This window comes from Salvelinus fontinalis, chromosome 33 (genome assembly GCF_029448725.1).
Source record: "Salvelinus fontinalis isolate EN_2023a chromosome 33, ASM2944872v1, whole genome shotgun sequence".
In the NCBI taxonomy this organism is placed as follows: domain Eukaryota; kingdom Metazoa; phylum Chordata; class Actinopteri; order Salmoniformes; family Salmonidae; genus Salvelinus; species Salvelinus fontinalis.
Genome location: NC_074697.1, coordinates 33,394,370 through 33,413,950, shown reverse-complemented (window position 1 = coordinate 33,413,950; position 19,581 = coordinate 33,394,370). Strand labels below are relative to the sequence as shown.

The 19,581-nt window shown below is 46.0% G+C and overlaps 1 protein-coding gene across 3 annotated transcripts in view; it reads right to left on the bottom strand.

Annotated features, from left to right (window-relative positions):
• Positions 1 to 19,581, bottom strand: part of LOC129832081 (BCAS3 microtubule associated cell migration factor-like) — a 326,378-nt gene that overhangs the window by 32,464 nt on the left and 274,333 nt on the right. For all 3 annotated transcript variants that reach the window (XM_055895829.1, XM_055895830.1, XM_055895831.1), the window contains one exon: positions 2,990 to 3,157. In XM_055895829.1, coding sequence (XP_055751804.1) covers positions 2,990 to 3,157 — 168 coding nt within the window. The remainder of the gene's footprint in view (positions 1 to 2,989; positions 3,158 to 19,581) is intronic.

Genomic DNA, 19,581 nt, shown 5'->3' with positions numbered 1-19,581 from the left:
CTGGTCAAACGTAGTGCACCACATAAGGAATAGGGTGTCGTTTGGAACGCATTCACAATCAGACAGAATGGATGTGCATGTCTCAGACTCGGCTCCAGTTGACCCCCTCCAAACAATATTTAGCCCATTCCTCTATGTCTCCCTCCCTCAGGAAAGGGTTAAGTTCATGTTTATAGGAGGGCCCAAGGCAGCCAAAAATGGGGGTAGATTGGATGCAATGTGATCAATAATGAATTTTGTGTTGCATTAGAGGGGGCAGTAGCCGTAAAGATGGAGGGATAAGCGCCAACTACAAGTGTCCAGGAGTCAGGCCTTAATCTAATGACGAGCAGAGTCATAGACACAAGCAATTATAGCGGGAAGGAGAGAGCGAGAGAACGAGCAAGAGAGGAGGGGGAGAGAGAGAGTCCCAAAGAGTGTCCATTCCATGTGACTGCCAGTGCTGCTGCAGGGGCCTCTCTAAATGAATAGGTCCAAACAGCATTATGTCGTAATAGACGGGCAATGAGAGCGAGAGAAAGAGAGGGATTGCAGAGTAAGGGATGAGAACAGAGAGAGAGAGAAGGGTGAGAGAGAGGGGGATGAGAGGATGGGGGGTAGTTGGTGCTAACACACATTAGGGCCTTGTGACCCTTTGCTGCTCCCAGTGGCAGTCTCCTCTCCCTAAGAGAAACCCCTCTACCTCCCATAAAAATTGAAGGACCTCTTGTTCAGGAGAGAAAGAGCACCGCCGCTTTAAAAATGAGTTCAACATTTGGATTGTCCGAATGGCTGACACACACACATGCAGGCCCACACACGAGTGTACATCCACACACTTTTTGCAAAACCAAACAAGCGTGATTAAGAGTAGCAGTTGAAGGAGGGTAAATTAAAGTTCACACAAAGCTAAGTAAATGAATTTGACCACTATCACATTTCACTTGAGAGAATAAACGGTCAGTAAATTGGTGGATAGATTGAAACCATGAAATTATTAATGATGACAAATGATTATTGAGTGTGCGTCCATGTTTGTGTGCACACGCTGCATGTACACTACCATTCAAAAGTTTGGGGTGCCTTAGAAATGTCCTTGTTTTTGAAAGAAAAGCACAATTTCTGTCCATTAAAATAACATAAAATTGATCAGAAATACAGTGTAGACATTGTTAATGTTGTATATGACCATTGTAGCTGGAAACGGCTGATTGTTAATGGAATATCTACATAGGTGTACAGAGGCCCATTATCAGCAACCATCACTCCTGTGTTCCAATGGCACGTTGTGTTAGCTAATCCAGGATTATCATTTTAAAAGGCTAATTGACCATTAGAAAACCCTTTTGCAATTATGTTAGCACAGCTTTAAACTGTGGTACTGATTAAAGAAGCAATATAACTGGCCTTCTTTAGACTACTTGAGTATCTGGAGCATCAGCATTAATGGGTTCGATTACAGGCTCAATATTGCCAGAATCAAAGACTTTGCTTTTCAAACAAAAACAAGGACATTTCTAAGTGACCCCCAACTTTTGAACGGTAGTGTATGTGCGCATATGAGCATGTACAGTGCCTTCGGAAAGTATTCAGAGCCCTTGACTTTTTCCACATTTTGGTAGGTTACAGACTTATTCTAAAATGTATCCCAAAAATGTTTTCTCCTCATCAATTTCCACACAATACCCTATAATGACAAAGCAAAAAACAGTAAAAAAAAGAAGAAAAGTTTTTGCTAATTTATATATAAAAAACCCTGATATATCACATTTACATAAGTAGTCAGACCCTTTACTCAGTACTTTGTTGAAGCACCTTTGGCAGTGATTTGAGGGTATGATGCTACAAGCTTGGCACATCTTTATTTGGGGAGTTTCTCCCATTCTTCTCTGCAGATCCTCTCAAGCTCTGTCAGGTTGAATGGGGAGTGTTGTTGCACATCTATTTTCAGGTCTCTCCAGAGACGTGTGATCGGGTTCAAGTCAGGGCTCTGGCTGGGCCACTCAAGGAGATTCAGAGACTTGTCCCGAAGCTACTCCTGAGTTGTTTTGGCTGTGTGCTTAGCGTTGTTGTCCTGTTGGAAGGTGAACCTTCGCCCCAGTCTGAGGTCCTGAGCACTCTGGAACAGGTTTTCATCAAGGATCTCCCTGTACTCTCCTCTGTTCATCTTTCCCTCAATCCTGACTAGTCTCCCAGTCCCTACTGCTGAAAAACATCCTCAAAGCATGATGCTGCCACCACCATGCTTCACCGTAGGGATGGTGCCAGGTTTCATCCAGACGTGACGCTTGGCATTCAGGCCAAAGAGTTCAATGTTGGTTTCATCAGACCAGAGAATCTTGTTTCTCATGGTCTGAGAGGCTTTAGGTGCCTTTTGGCAAACTCAAAGCGGGCTGTCATGTGCCTTGTACTGAGGAGTGGCGTCCGTCTGGTCACTCTACCATAAAGTCCTGATTGGTCAACTGCTGCAGAGATGGCTGTCCTTCTGGAAGGTTCTCCCATCTCCACCGAGGAACTCTGGAGCTCTGTCAGAGTGACCATGGTCACCTCCCCGACCAAGACCCTTCTCCACCGATTGCTCACTTTGGCCGAGCGGCCAGCTCTAGGAAGTCTTGGTGGTTCCAAACTTCTTCCATTTAAGAATGATGGAGGCCACTGTTCTTGGGGACCATCAATGCTGCAGTTTTTGATACCCTTCCCCATATCTGTGCCTCGACACAATCCTGCCTCGGAGCTCTATGGACAATTCATTCAACCTCATGGCTTAGTTTTTGTCCTGACATGCACTGTCAACTGTGTGACCTTATATAGACAGGTGTGTGCCTTTCCAAATCATGTCCAATCAATTGAATTTTCCACAGGTGGACTCCAATCAAGTTTTAGAATAAGGCTGTAGCGTAACAAAATGTGGAAAAAGTCAAGGGGTCTGAATACTTTCGGAAGGCACTGCATGTGTGAGATGATGTGTAATGCGTGTCTGTGTATGGGTTAGTGTATGTTTATGACTGACCGGTAGCAGAGCCCACAATGTCTCTGGATGGTGACTCTGACATGGCGTCTGCCAGCCTCTCTCTCAGCTCCTCCTCGGTGGATTCCACCGAGCTCATGTGACGCAGGCCAAAGCTCTCTGGCCAGCTGCCACACACCTCCAGCAGGGTCACACTGCGGTCAAACGTCCCTGGAACACAAACACCACCATTAAGGGACGGTCAGCACAACACAACCACACACACAGTCAGTAGAAACCCAAAACATGGTCAGTTAAGGTATACAAAGTAGAAATTAGATATATGATCTGTTAATTAAAGTGCACACTGATTAGTTTAACCATACACACAAAATACAAGCAAGAACCTTCTAATAGTCAGTATAACGGCATTCTCGCTACTGCACACTTAGTCAGTCCAACCACATACACCACAGTTATTCCAAATACACAACCACATTCACAACCACACACTAAATCCATATAACCACACAAATGGTCAAGTGGAGTACTGACATCAAACACCTAAGCTGTGTTTGAATACTCATACTAACCGCACTAACCCTACTATTTGTGATGTACATTGAGTATGTAGTATGCTTATTGGTTTTAGTATGGATATAGTTAGTATGCCAAACGTTCCCGGATGTCGTGCTACATTCCCCCAAAATTCGAAGAACACATGCAGTGGACACGATTCCCGTGCTTTTAGGGCCCATAATGCAATTCTCCAGAAAATGGGCGTGGTATCACAACATTTTCAGATTTGAAGAAAATGGCGGAAAATATGCAGTCAAAGTCCGACGAGAGCGGATACAAATTCACTGCTTTAACTAATTATGACAAATTTTAAGAAAATGTTGAGCAACGTAATAAAAAAGTAATGACTTTTCAAATAAGTTCCACGTTATGTTGGCTGTCAGTTAGCAACGCTAGCCTTACGAACTGCATAGCATTACAGCAGTTGCTTGTATGTACCGGTATGTTAGTTAGCTACCTAACGTTAGTTGGCTACTAGTACATCGAACTTGCCAGTATATTAACTATATGCTATCCAACTAACTACCCAACATTTATTGACTTGATTGACTTTATTTTTTATCTAAGTGGTATAGTTGTTGTGTGTTCTCAATGGACACTGTTAAAGATGTCTAGTTAGTTATTTGTTATGCTAACAAGCTAGCAAGAAGTTGCATAGCAACAGCATCAACTTCCAGTAGACAGGTGAAGTGCTAGTACACTCAACTGAAAGAATACAATTTGTATACAGTACACTAACATGAACTAATAGTATGTATATATACAGTTGAAGTCGGAAGTTTACATACACTTAGGTTGGAGTCATTAAACTCGTTTTTCAACCACTCCACAGATTTCTTGTTAACAAACTATAGTTTTGGCAAGTCAGTTAGGACATCTACTTTGTGCATGTGTAGCAGTGTGATGTTGTTCCCCTAGATTATGCACCAAGTTGCACACAAGGACCAAAGGACCACACAAGTGGTCCCGTGTGGCTCAGTTGGTAGAGCATGGCGCTTGCAACGCCAGGGTTGTGGGTTCATTTCCCACGGGGGGACCAGGGTTCACTTCCCACGGGGGGACCAGGATGAATATGTATGAACTTTCCAATTTGTAAGTCGCTCTGGATAAAAGCGTCTGCTAAATGACTAAAATGTAAATGTAATTCAAATAGGCCAGGTCAAGAGGGGATGTTAATCATTTGATAATAATAATAATAATTCAGTGTGTTTTTTTAAATTTAATTACAGCTGCATAGCTAATGTTAGTTTTGGTGTACAAACACTTTTTCATATCTCTATTGTACATACACATGACTGTAAAAGTTCTGTATATTGTGGTTTGGCCCATCGTGGGTTATCTGTATTTCCGTACCCCCTTAATGTTCTCTTTTGCCTGACCTTCGGCTATCAAGGTATGTTGTCTTTGGCTCCGAAATTGTTCTAAATAAAACCGTGGTAATGTTACACAATGTGCTGTTATGCAACCATAACTTTTGCTACAATGTGGACAATATAAAGATTTACGTTAACAAGTTTCACCGAGCTCACTAACTAGGCTATTGTAACTTGTGAGTACTTGGGACAGTGTTTGAGTGAGTTTCTATGTGCTCACGCAGGTGCCTGAGAGCTAGGACTGCACCAAGGGTTAACATAATGTGTGTTGTCTCTTTGTGTGCAGGTATGTCTTTTATTTTGTCCAAATGATGTTGTATATCATTTTACTTGTAATGTATGGTGTGCACTGAATGTGTGCACGCAGCACCTGCTATTTCTTTTTGGGGCTCTCTTTTGCCTGACCTTCGGCTAGCAAGGTGCCTGAGAGATGTGACTGCGCCAAGGGCTAAAGTATTGTGTGTTGTCTCTTCGTGTGCAGGGCAAATAAAAAGATTCCAACCAGCAGACCTCCAGTTGTGGCAGTGTCCTAATTAAAAGTACACAACGCAGAACAAACCACGCTACACATGACACAAGTCATTTTTCCAACAATTGTTTACAGACAGATTATTTCACTTATAATTCACTGTATCACAATTCCAGTGGGTCAGAAGTTTACATACACTAAGTTGACTGTGCCTTTTAACAGCTTGGAAAATTCCAGAAAATGATGTCATGGCTTTAGAAGCTTCTGATAGGCTAATTGACGTAATTTGAGTCAATTGGAGGCGTACCTATGGATGTATTTCAAGGCCTACCTTCAAACTCAGTGCTTCTTTGCTTGAAATCATGGGAAAATCTAAAGAAATCAGCCAAGACCTCAAAAAAATTGTAGACCTCCACAAGTCTGGTTCATCCTTGGTTCATCCTTGGGAACACCATGGGACCACGCAGCCATTATACTGCTCAGGAAGGAGACCCGTTCTGTCTCCTAGATATGAACATACTTTGGTGCGAAAAATGCAAATCAATCCCAGAACAACAGCAAAGGACCTTGTGAAGATGCGGGAGGAAACAGCCAGAAGAGGACTGGCCACCCCTCATAGCCTGGTTTCTGCCTAGGTTCTGGCCTTTCTAGCCCCCGTGCTTCTACACCTGCATTGCTTGCTGTTTGGGGTTTTAGGCTGGGTTTCTGTACAGCACTTTGTGACATCAGCTGATGTAATAAGGGCTTTATAAATACATTTGATTGATTGATTGAAGATGCTGGAGGAAACGGGTACAAAAGTATCTGTAGCCACAGTAAAATGAGTCCTATATCGACATAACCTGAAAGGCTGCTCAGCAAGGAAGAAGCCACTGCTCCAAAAACCGCCATAAAAAAGCCAGACTAGGGTTTGCAACTGCACATGGGGACAAAGATCGTACTTTTTGGAGAAATGTCCTCTGGTCTGATGAAACAAAAATAGAACTGTTTGGCCATAATGACCATCGTTATGTTTGGAGGAAAAAGTGGGAGGCTTGCAAGCCCGAAGAACACCATCCCAACCGTGAAGCACAGGGGTGGCAGCATCATGTTATGGGGGTGCTTTGCTGCAGGAGGGACTGGTGCACTTCACAAAATAGATGGCATCATGAGAAAGGAAAATTATGTGGATATATTGAAGCAACATCTCAAGACATCAGTCAGGAAATTAAAGCTTGGTCTTGGGTCTTCCAAATGGACACTGACCCCAAGCATACTTCCAAAGTTGTGGCAAAGTGGCTTAAGGACAACAAAGTCAAGGTATTGGAGTGGCCATCACAAAGCCCTGACCTCAATCCTATAGAACATTTGTGGGCAGAACTGAAAAAGCGTGTGCGAGCAAGGAGGCCTACAAACCCGATTCAGTTACACCAGCTCTGTCAGGAGGAATGGGCCAAAATTCACCCAACTTATTGTGGGAAGCTTGTGGAAGGCTACCTGAAATATTTGACCCAATTTAAACAATTTAAAGGCAATCCTACCAAATACTAATTGAGTGTATGTAAACTTCTGATCCTCTGGGAATGTGATGAAATAAATAATTCTCTCGACTACTATTCTGACATTTCACATTCTTAAAATAAAGTGGTGATCCTAACTGACCTAAGACAGGGAAATTTTACTCGGATTTGTCACGTTCCTGACCTGTTTTCTGTTAGTTTGTGTATGTGTTAGCTGGTCAGGACGTGAGTTTGGGTGGGCAGTCTATGTTTTCTGTTTCTATGTTGGTTTAAGGGTGACCTGATATGGCTCTCAATTAGAGGCAGGTGGTTTTCATTTCCTCTGATTGAGAGCCATATTAAGGTAGGTGTTTTCACACTGTTTGTTTGTGGGTGGTTGTCTCCTGTGTCTGTATGTATGTTCGTGCCACACGGGACTGTAGCGTTTGTTTGTAGTCGTGTACCTGTTCGTGCGTTCTTCAAGTTATATGTAAGTTCGTGTCCAGGTCTGTTTTCATCGTTTATTTGTTTTGTAGTTTATTCAAGTATAGTTCGTTTTCTGTCTACGTCGTGTTTGTTGTTTTGTCGTGTCTTAAATAAATCATGTCATCATACCTCGCTGCACATTGGTCTTCAGATCCCTCTCTCCTCTCCTCGTCTGAGGAGGAGGAGGATTTAGAGTATCGTTACAGGATTAAATGTCAGGAATTGTGAAAAACTGAGTTGAAATGTATTTGGCTAAGGTGTATGTAAACTTCAGACTTCAACTGTACGCTCATTAAGTATGTAGTATACATACACACTGAATTAAGTCAAGAGATTTAGTAGCTGGGATAAAGGCTACAGCTACTGACTATGGCCCTGGTTAAAGGGATACTTCGGGATTTTGGCAATGAGGCCCAGTCACTGCGCTAAAGCTAGAAAACACTGCTAGCAGGGCAAGTGGATGGGAGGGATGACATCAAACAAGGGAAAGTTAAGAGCCACTGGACTGATAAACAGAGCGGAAAGAGAGAGAGAGAGAGAGAGAGAGAGAGAGAGAGGCAGATGTAGAGAAAGACAATGCTAACAGAAAAGGATGCATGACAGAGCAGAGGAAAGAAAAAGGCCAAACAGAGAAGGAACTAGAGAAAAACACCAGAACAAGACTGGAATGATCTTTATCATAAAAGAGCTGCTATTGTTTGGTTGTCTGGTGGTTGTCTGCTGGTTGTTATTTGGGGGTTGTTATTTGGTTCTCTCTACCTGACACCTAGTCCCCTGGCCCAGACTGGGTCTGTGTTATCAGAAGGAGCAGCGACAGTGGACCCTTTGATCTCAGAGTTAAGTTCAGTGGCTATCTAGGCCCTTGGTGTATGGAGACCTGGCCAGCCTCAGCCACACTCTGGCCCACTGACAAGCTCTAATGCTGGGGCGAGAGCCCGCACGGGCTGCCCTGACTGGCCTGGTTTTACACACAGATAGGAAGGACCAGGTCTCCACTTGGCTATCTGCTGTTAAGACACACACTACACCGGGCCAGGCAGGAGAAGCTGATAACTTTGCACCACTTCATAAAAAATCTGTGTGTGTGACTCCTCAAAAGATCCCCCCTTACCAGCAGGCCCACTATCAAAGCCATGGTCAAGAGCCTGCGTGCGGGGTTTGTGGTGTGTGTGTGTGAGAGAGAGAACAGTAGCCCTGTGTGCCACAATAGCGCTCTTGAAGGTGACATGATGTTATTATGGTTACCAAGCGGTTGATTTGATGTTTTACCACAGTGTGGAATTGAATTTTCGACCGTGAAAACAACCCTCTGGCAATGCTGTGAAATGTAGCCTATCTTTCTGAGACCTCACTATGCTGGTATGTGAACCCTGAGCTACTTCATTTATTTACATGGGCTGAGTATGTAATGCATGTAATTGAGGTGTGCAAGCTTGTGTTAGTCTGTGTCTGCGTGAGAGTCAGTGTGTCCTCCTGAATTCACTGTCACAGCACTCCAGACCCTCTATGGAGACTTCCGTCACAAATATATTAACCCATCAGTCTCAATTAACATGATGGCAGGACCCTAATGGTACGACCTAATTTCTCTCTCTCTCTCTCTCTCTCTCACACACACACACCCACACGCACACGCACCACCCCTGGGGTTCACATCAACCACTACAGAGCAAAAACATTAAACACAACACAGAAACTACTACACCAAAGTATGTTGTTTTAATTACTATTCCAAAACCACCATGACACTGACCAAATGGACAATTTTGGACTGTATAGATGTACCCCCAGAGAATGGTGAGCCAGATATGTAGCTGTCAAGGTCAGTAGTCCCCCCCACTCTCCCTGCATCAGGGGTGATGTCTGTTTTGTTTATCCCATGTGTAACTCTGTGTTGTTGTTTTTGTCACACTGCTTTGTTTTAACTTGGCCAGGTCACAGCTGTAAATGAGAACTTGTTCTCAACTGGCCTACCTGGTTAAATAAAGGTGAAATAAATAAAATTGTCTCCATGCTCCAGCATGTGACAGCAAGTCCCACTCCGGTCATTATCATGATGATGCTAATGAAATAACAGCCAGACTCCTCAGGGTTAGTAGGAACCGAGGGGCGTAGTGAGTGTAAAGCAGCAGGATGGGATTCTTCCTCTGCAGGATGGGGATTTGCTTCTCCATCCCTCCTCTTTTCATTTCTCACTGACAATGTTCTAGGGACAACTGAAACATGAAGACATGATGTTCACAAGCATTTTAGTGACAGGAGAGAGAGAAGAGACAGAGGAGAGAGAGAGAGAGAGAGAAGAGAGATGAGAAAGATAGCAGAGAGAAGAGAGAAAGAGACAGAGGGAGGATGTGGACAGAAACACGTTTTTTCATCATGGTTAAACTAAATCCCAGGCTAGATTAGTTCTCTCCCAGCTGTTGGTTCACTGCCACAGCGACTGAAGATAAGGCCCTACTTATCTCTCCCAACGCTAGTTTCCTTAAAGATTTAATCAGTGTGTGTGTGTTCACCTTTACAACAGGGCAGCAGCTCAGGATGGCACAGCTGGACACAAACACACACTGCACGCAACGCATAACAACCGGCCACAAGCCATCATCTCTGGGCTACCTGGCTGCTAAACAGCCTAATGACGGGAGGCTAACGGTTGGCTAGCTGATAGCGGTAATTCAATTAGGCTTTACTGCAGGGGGGTGCCATTAGAGTGATGGAGCTAACGAGGCTTAGGGCTGTAAACGGAGGGCTGTGACTCTGGGACGGCGGTTATTTGTGTTGGAAAAACAAATGCCTTCTGGTAATAAACATGCCACTGCGTAAATCAGGATTTGACCGGAGGGAAGGCGACAGAGGTGTACATTTGGAAAGATACAGACTAACCCCGAGTTGGATCTGGACAGCCTGTACCTGGAGCAGGGAGGGCATGGCTGTCTTGGTGTGATGATTAGCTGGGATGTGAGACGGCAGACTCGAGGTTGAGGCTATGTCTTAATCAGTAGGCTCTGCCCTCACAGTGGTAGTGAAACACACACGCACGCACGCACGCACGCACGCACGCACGCACGCACGCACGCACGCACACACACACACACACACACACACACAGCTTCTTGCGCTGTGAACCAAGTCTGACAGAGTGTGTGTGACAGTGGCCAGGCAGGGCCATTGAGACAGGAGTCAGTGAAAGAGTGGAGAGCTGCCTGCCAGAGTAGTTTAGTGGTGGGCGACATGTTAGTGTTAATGGAGATGGATTAACAGCTGTGATAGGTAGCTAGGAGGTCTCTCTTTGCTCTTCACTAGATACCCTTTCTTTCATTACACTAGGCCCTGCTTTTAAATACATTTACTCCCCCCCCCCTCTCTCCTGGGTCGGCTGAGTACTAGTAATCCTTTCAATAGTGGGGCTTGCCCGGGGCCAAAGACTCACGCCCGCGCACACACACACACACTTACAAACACGCATGCCCGGCTGCGCTCACATTGTCATCACACAGAACACGTAAGCATGCACACACGCACCCACACAGACACGCACGCACACGCACACACACGTAAGCGCGCACACACGTAAGCGCGCGCGCGCACACACACACCACACACACACACACACACACACACACACACACACACACACACACACACACACACGTAAGCACACACACACACACACACACACGTAAGCACACACACACACACTCGTAAGCACACACACAGAGGATCTTCACTTTGCACCTCCCTGTTTAATGCCAGTTTAAAGGAGAGTCAGAGGCGCAATGATGGCTAGCTCACGATTAGCCTTAAAACTTTAATAGGTGAGACGGTCTCTGCACTGTGTGTGGTACTGTCAAAGTCTCTGAGACACATATACACTAACACACACAAACACTAACACACCTCTGTACTGTAGTGTGCTTACATACAGTTCTGACTAGGGCTGTTACGGTGACCATATTACCGCCACACCTGCAGTCACGAGTCATGAAGGCAGTCAAATTCCATGTGACCGTTTAGTCTCGGTAATTAGGCTTCTCCAAGCGCTGATGCTGCTGCTCGTCAATAGTAGCCTACCAAACTTGCTAACTGTCTGGTACTGAGCACACTATTGTTCCGCTAATCACTCTGACATCAATGCAAATGTAATCGAAAATCTAATCAAACACTTCATGAGAACCCATGTTGCGCAATATTTCTATAGGGTATGCAATTGTGTGAGAAAACAGAGTGAAGGCCTCTATTAAAAAGAGTATCTTTCTATAGGCTAGGTCTACTATATTTACATCTCAACTTTCCTAATATTAAGCACATTGTTCATCTTTACAACAGGAGTATAGCCTACCTGGCTGGCATCAAAATTAACCACATGAAAAGCGTCCTCCCTTCCCTATTTATGTATTTTTTCCTGCTGCCCCTGTTTCGATACAGGTGCATTACAATGGTTCATTCTAAATCAAAACAAATTTCACATGTATATATTATTTAGTATATGTAAAGACAAGATTAAGCATAAGAAACTGCCTTGTTTTTTGTGACTTTTTGGAATCATAGTCACACACCTCATGTAGCCTAGCCCATAGGCCTATATGTTTTGATAAGGTTTGTATCACAACTAAAGTGGACAAATAACTTCTTAGAATTAAGCACATTAATCCGCTTTACAAGGTGTTTCTCTTTCTTTCTTTCTCTCTCTCTTCTCTTGGAGGACCTGAGCCCAAGGACCATGCCTCAGGACTACCTGGCATGATGACTCCTTGCTGTCCCCAGTCCACCTGGTCATGCTGCTGCTCCAATTTCAACTGTTCTGCCTGCGGCTATGGAACCCTGACCTGTTCACTGGACGTGCTACCTTGTCCCGGACCTGCTGTTTTGGACTCTCTCTACTCTCTGAGGTGCTGACCTGTTGCACCCTCTACAACCACTGTGATTATTATTATCTGACCCTGCTGGTCATCTATGAACGTTTGAACATCTTGGCCATGTTCTGTTATAATCTCCACCCGGCACAGGCAGAAGAGGACTGGCCACTCCTTAGAGCCTGGTTCCTCTCTAGGTTTCTTCCTAGGTTCTGGCCATTCTAGGGAGCTTTTCAGTGCCACCGTGCTTCTACATCTGCATTGCTTGCTGTTTGGTATGTTAGGCTGGGTTTCTGTACAGCACTTTGTGACATCGGCTGATGTAAAAAGTGCTTTATAAATACGTTTGATTGAATTTGATAGATAAGCAGCGAGTGAGTTTCAAGTTTGGGGAAGATAATTTTCACCATAAAACTGCACCTTTATAATAAAAGCATTACATGCATAATTGCAATTGTGTTGACTTTTGATAATGGTGTTTTCCCTCTAATGAAACATTTGCACTTATAGACCACTGCCATGTGCACATTGTTGCGCTTATAATGTGAAGAAATAGCCTAATAGTTTATCATCATTTTAAGCTAAATGTTCTGATCTGTTTCATCAGCCACATGACGTAAAGTTAATATGCTAGTGGTTGTATTAACTTGGGATTTATTGCACCCCACAACTGTCCCAGACTATGTTTAGAATATTTATTTCACGCACAGAATAGGTCAACTTTTGTACTATGGGGGATAGTAAATTGACATAGGCTAGTGCATTTGCTGTTTGTTAGGCCTACTCATCTTGTTGGCTGACGAAAAGTAAATGTGGACAGTTCTTCCAATATCTTCAATATGCGCCTCGGAATTGGATAAGGACATGCGCAGTTGTGTCCCTGATGTGTCTGTCTTCACTTGTAACCTGTGAGAAAGACCCGATCATGTGACGGAGAGCCATGTGAGTGTGATGCGCTTCAGATTGCGCAGCACTCAGGGAGAAGGGCACCACGCAGCACTCAGGGAGAAGGGCACCACGCAGCACCCAGGGAGAAGGGCACAACGCAGCACTCGGGTAGAAGGGCACCACGCAGCACCCAGGGAGAAGGGCACCACGCAGCACTCAGGGAGAAGGGCACCACGCAACACTCAGGGAGAAGGGCACCACGCAGCACTCAGGGAGAAGGGCACCACGCAACACTCAGGGAGAAGGGCACCACGCAGCACTCAGGGAGAAGGGCACCACGCAGCACTCAGGGAGAAGGGCACCACGCAGCACCCAGGGAGAAGGGCACCACGCAGCACCCAGGGAGAAGGGCACCACGCAGCACTCCAGGCCGAAAAAGGCATGGATTTTTTTTAGGGTGCATGACGGCCACAAAGGGGATGTCGCCGTGAAATTCGAGGCATTATGAAGTGCTTGTCAAATTGTGAATGAGAGACTGAGTGTGTACAGCCTGCACAAAAAACTAAGTAGAGCTCATGCCTTTCAAGCTACTTTTTTCAAATCATTAGTCTCATCATGCAGCCTTATAATGTACAAAAAATCTAAACATATAGCCCAACGTTTGTAGAACAACTAAAGTTAAATTAATAACTAACTTAAGCATATAGGAGTATCTATTTATTTCTTAACTGCTCAACACAGAATAGCCACATGTGCGCATTCCCTCAAATTTATAAAATATTTCAATTTTATTCAGCTTTGTTCAATTGTATTCTTCATACTATAAAATAATATAAAATAATGCCACGGAATTGTTAGCAAATCTTATTTGCTAAATGAACTAGTGTAGCCCACAGCCATTTGGCATAGCCACATCAGGACAACTCAGAGTATGCTTTTCTGTTCTTCTGAAATAAACTACATCATGTTTCTTTAGATCTGTCTCAAATAAATAAGGGATTTATTGTGATGGTGTAGGCTATATTACATGGATTTATTAGACTTTTTAAAATGTAGGTGTTCTAAAAGTCTACATCAGTGGCTTGTAGGCTATGTGTGGAAGACAGGAGATGCTAAATGTGTTTATGTTCATTAACGGTCAATTACTGTCAGGCCAACAGTTATTTGCTTGACAATCACTGGCTGACGAAATTTCGTGATCGCCACAGCCCTGTATCTGACCCACATGCTCTCTCTCGGTGGGGGGACCTTGAGGGCGACAGCATGGTCTGTCTTTGAACCGTTCAATAGGAAAAGTTAAGGGTCTAAAAGTGGCGGAAGGTTCAGTCAGTGAGATCAAAGGATAGAAGGGAGATAAGACCTCATTGTCCCAACAACATAACCCCCATACCAGGACGGTGAGAGTGACAAGGACGCACAGATATCCCAGCAGATAATAACTCTCTGTTCTCTCTCTGTGTGTGGGATTAGACCTGTGACTCAGCCTGCCTCCCTTCTAATCTGAAACTGGAACCTGCATCATCAAAATGGCAGATAACGGGATACTGCAAATGCTGCACAGATTGTGGCTTGGAAAAACTCCATGTGTGTGTGTCAATGTACACGTGACGGCACCGTGTAGTTCCCAAACACACCAGTGCCATATGTTCACGTGTTTTGACCCTGAGCAATGGTACCACACATATGTGTCTGTGTTTGCACACTCATCATGTAAAAACACAGAGCACTATGTGATGTGTGTCTTCTTCAGTACTGATTATGCTAGCTTGTCAAATGAAGTGGTGTGCACACAGTTATGAGGGCACCTGAGAGGGGACAGATTGGCTATCGAGAGCACACGTACCAATATAACACCTCCCAATATAAATGACTGATAGAGTACGAGAGGCCTGGCATGATGCAGGCTAGGTCTCTGGTGTAGAGAGCAAAAAAATATGGCAACATGGTTTATTCCTGGATAGGAATGTTCGCCATCTTATTAACACAATAAAATATATATTTTTTTCACAGCAGTTTTTGTTTTAAAATATTCTCTTTGGAATCCAGTCATAGGTCAGTCAGGACATTGACTGGGTCCAGTTATTCATCATTCTAACTAGGCCTACCTTACCATGCCCTGAGCCCTCCAACTTCACCCCCCTCCTGTCCCTCATTATACCCCACCACAGGTTCTCCGGTTCTCCATAAGTCCCCACCAAACATGGCGCCGCCAGGTCCAGTGACCGGGGAAACCTGGAGGCCAACCTGGAGACCAACATGGAGGCCAACCTGGAGGCCACCCTGCAGGCCAACCTGGAGGCCACCCTGCAGGCCAACCTGGAGGCCACCCTGCAGGCCAACCTGGAGGCCAACCTGGAGGCCAACCTGGAGACCAACCTGAAGGCCAACCTGGAGACCACCCTGCAGGCCAACCTGGAGACCAACCTGGAGGCCAACCTGGAGACCACCCTGCAGGCCAACCTGGAGGCCACCCTGCAGGCCAACCTGGAGGCCACCCTGCAGGCCAACCTGGAGGCCAACCTGGAGGCCAACCTGGAGGCCACCCTGCAGGCCAACCTGGAGGCCACCCTGGAGACCACCCTGCAGGCCAACCTGGAGGCCACCCTGCAGACCACCCTGGAGACCACCCTGCAGGCCACCCTGGAGACCACCCTGCAGGCCAACCTGGAGACCACCCTGCAGGCCAACCTGGAGGCCACCCTGGAGACCACCCTGCAGGCCAACTTGGAGGCCAACCTGGAGGCCACCCTGGAGACCATCCTGCAGGCCAACCTGGAGGCCAACCTGGAGGCCAACCTGGAGACCACCCTGGAGACCAACCTGGAGGCCAACCTGGAGGCCAACCTGAGGCCACCCTGGAGGGCACCCTGGAGACCAACCTGCAGGACAACCTGGAGACCACCCTGCAGGCCAACCTGGAGGCCACCCTAGAGACCAACCTGGAGGCCAACCTAGAGACCAACCTGGAGGCCAACCTGGAGGCCAACCTGGAGGCCACCCTGGAGACCAACCTGGAAGCCAACCTGCAGGCCAACCTGGAGGCCAACCTGGAGGCCATCCTGGAGACCAACCTGGAGGCCAACCTGGAGGCCATCCTGGAGACCACCCTGGAGGCCAACCTGGAGGCCAACCTGGAGGCCACCCTGGGGGCCACCCTGGGGGCCAACCTGGAAGCCAACCTGCAGGCCAACCTGGAGGCCAACCTGGAGGCCAACCTGGAGGCCATCCTGGAGACCACCCTGGAGGCCAACCTGGAGGCCATCCTGGAGACCACCCTGGAGGCCACCCTGGAGGCCAACCTGGAGGCCAACCTGGAAGCCAACCTGCAGGCCAACCTGGAGGCCATCCTGGAGACCACCCTGGAGGCCAACCTGGAGGCCATCCTGGAGACCACCCTGGAGGCCACCCTGGAGGCCAACCTGGAGGCCACCCTGGAGACCACCCTGCAGGCCAACCTGGAGACCACCCTGCAGGCCAACCTGGAGACCAACATGGAGGCCAACCTGGAGGCCACCCTGGAGACCACCCTGCAGGCCAACCTGGAGACCACCCTGCAGGCCAACCTGGAGACCAACATGGAGGCCAACCTGGAGGCCACCCTGGAGGCCAACCTGGAGGCCAACCTGGAGGCCAACCTGGAGACCAACATGGAGGCCAACCTGGAGGCCACCCTGGAGGCCAACCTGGAGACCAACATGGAGGCCAACCTGGAGACCACCCTGGAGACCACCCTGCAGGCCAACCTGGAGACCACCCTGCAGGCCAACCTGGAGACCAACATGGAGGCCAACCTGGAGGCCACCCTGGAGGCCAACCTGGAGGCCACCCTGGAGGCCAACCTGGAGGCCAACCTGGAGGCCAACCTGGAGACCACCCTGCCTTATGGAGCCTGTGGATCTGGTTTGAAGGTCTGTTTGATGGCTCTGACCACTCAACAACACAGGAGAGAGACAGGGGGAATACAGGAAAAGGGAAGTGAATGTGCCTTGCTGGGGGACAAGACCGCTCTGTTTTCTCCTTCTTTATCCAGGACCCTGTGCTGGCAGGGTGTGTGTGTGTTCGGGCCGTGTGGTGGTGATGATGGGTTGAGGAGGTGCCCTGGGCTTGATTAGAGGGGAGCCATGGGTTTGACACAGAGAAGACCTCACCAGGGTGTGTTTCCTGACAAACGGCAGGCGTGGTCTGACAGTGACGACGTGTGTGTGTACTTCTACGGCCTGTTGCCGAGGGGTCACCCTCAGGGCGGAGAACCACTCCTTAACACTCCCTTGGTCAAACAGCAGGTTTCACTACAACCCAACATGGCAACACAGAGACCCAAATAGTCTTCATATCTTTCCCCAGAATCTGGCAACCCAGAAAACACAACGGATGGATCGCAAATGAGCCCTATGGGCTCCGGTCAAAAGTAGTCTACTACAGCATATAGGGAATAGGGTGCCATTTGAGACAAATACAATCCCATGCCACTTCTAACTTAACCCCTCCTAACTTAACACTGACTTTTCTGGTTCTATTCCATTAAAAATAATGTATATAGCATCTCCCCAACCCAATCACCTAGGGGAGACTTGTCCCTTCACCTTATTACCATAAGTGGCTAACCACACCTAAACAAAGTGTGGGTCTAGGTAAAACATGACTGTCTGAGGAAAACAAAGGCCTATCTTTGGTAGTGCACTTCATGGTTTAGCAGTAGTTAACTGATTTCAGGAAGTATCATGATGCAGTGTAATTGAATGAGGCTAATGTGATGATGATGATGCGGTGACGGTCAGGAGTTACACACTGATGTTCAGGCCCATTTGTTTCCTTGACAGGACAGGAATGTGTCTCATTCTCTCTCACACGCTCTCTCCATCCCTCTGTTGTCATAATCTGTCTCTTTCCCATGGTAACAACCCCATCCCCAATTGTTATAAGATCACAGAGGGGACCTACTTCCAGGAAGAAAAATCTGCTTTTTATAAAAGTACCTCTAATCTCATTGCTTGAGTCAACACATAACACTGATCACAACACCATGTAAGACCAGGAGTGTGTGCGTGTCTGTGCTTGGGTTATCAATCATAGACACAAGTGGTTTGTCTTTCTTGGGTACAACCCACAATCCACCTTAAAAGGAAGTAATCTGATTGGACTAGAAATGTGTTAGGTTGTTTATCCGGACGTGGAGTGTAGAGCTTCTAGAGAGCTTTAGTTCAGTTCTGATGTGATGTAGAGAGCTTTAGTTCAGTTCTGATGTGATGTAGAGAGCTTTAGTTCAGTTCTGATGTGATGTAGAGAGCTTTAGTTCAGTTCTGATGTGATGTAGAGAGCTTTAGTTCAGTTCTGATGTGATTTAGAGAGCTTTAGTTCAGTTCTGATGTGATGTAGAGAGCTTTAGTTCAGTTCTGATGTGATGTAGAGAGCTTTAGTTCAGTTCTGATGTGATGTAGAGAGCTTTAGTTCAGTTCTGATGTGATGTAGAGAGCTTTAGTTCAGTTCTGATGTGATGTAGAGAGCTTTAGTTCAGTTCTGATGTGATGTAGAGAGCTTTAGTTCAGTTCTGATGTGATGTAGAGAGCTTTAGTTCAGTTCTGATGTGATGTAGAGAGCTTTAGTTCAGTTCTGATGTGATGTAGAGAGCTTTAGTTCAGTTCTGATGTGATGTAGAGAGCTTTAGTTCAGTTCTGATGTGATGTAGAGAGCTTTAGTTCAGTTCTGATGTGATGTAGAGAGCTTTAGTTCAGTTCTGATGTGATGTAGAGAGCTTTAGTTCAGTTCTGATGTGATGTAGAGAGCTTTAGTTCAGTTCTGATGTGATGTAGAGAGCTTTAGTTCAGTTCTGATGTGATGTAGAGAGCTTTAGTTCAGTTCTGATGTGATTTAGAGCGCTTTAATTCAGGCTGATATGATTGTGTCCTAAACCAAGTATACACCTGGGACAAGTTATTTTCTCTCATCTTTGTCTCATTCTGTCATTTTGCCGAAAGCCGCTTATCTGGCTGTTGCTGGACCCCTCTCCAGGGAGGATGAAAGGATGCTTCTTCCCTCACTCAATCTATCCCTCTATCCATGGGTATTCACAAAATCCGACCCTAGTCACCTACTCTTGGGATGGCATTAGTGTCAGTAGTAGTGGGCTGTATTGTTGGCTGTAGATTTCTCAACATACAGTCCTGTACATCAATATTCTGATAACGCTTTGGTGGTTTTAGAGTCTTCACATCAATCATGTAATGGAGTTTGAGCAGAGCCATCTCCAAACTCTGGCATCGGAAAATGAATACGGCACATACATATTCCATAAGAGGTCATGATCACAGCTGTTCTTTCATAATGGGGCATTCTGATCTTACTAGAATATTATTGTTGAGTTGTGAAGTATGTTGGGAAAAATAAAGTGTGTTCCTAAATAGTTAAAGGTCCAATGCAGCTGTTTTTATCTCAATATCAAATCATTTCTGGGTAACAATTAAGTACATTACTATAATTGTTTTCACTTACAATGGTCAAAAAGAAACAAAAATAGCTTCTTAGCAAAGGGAAA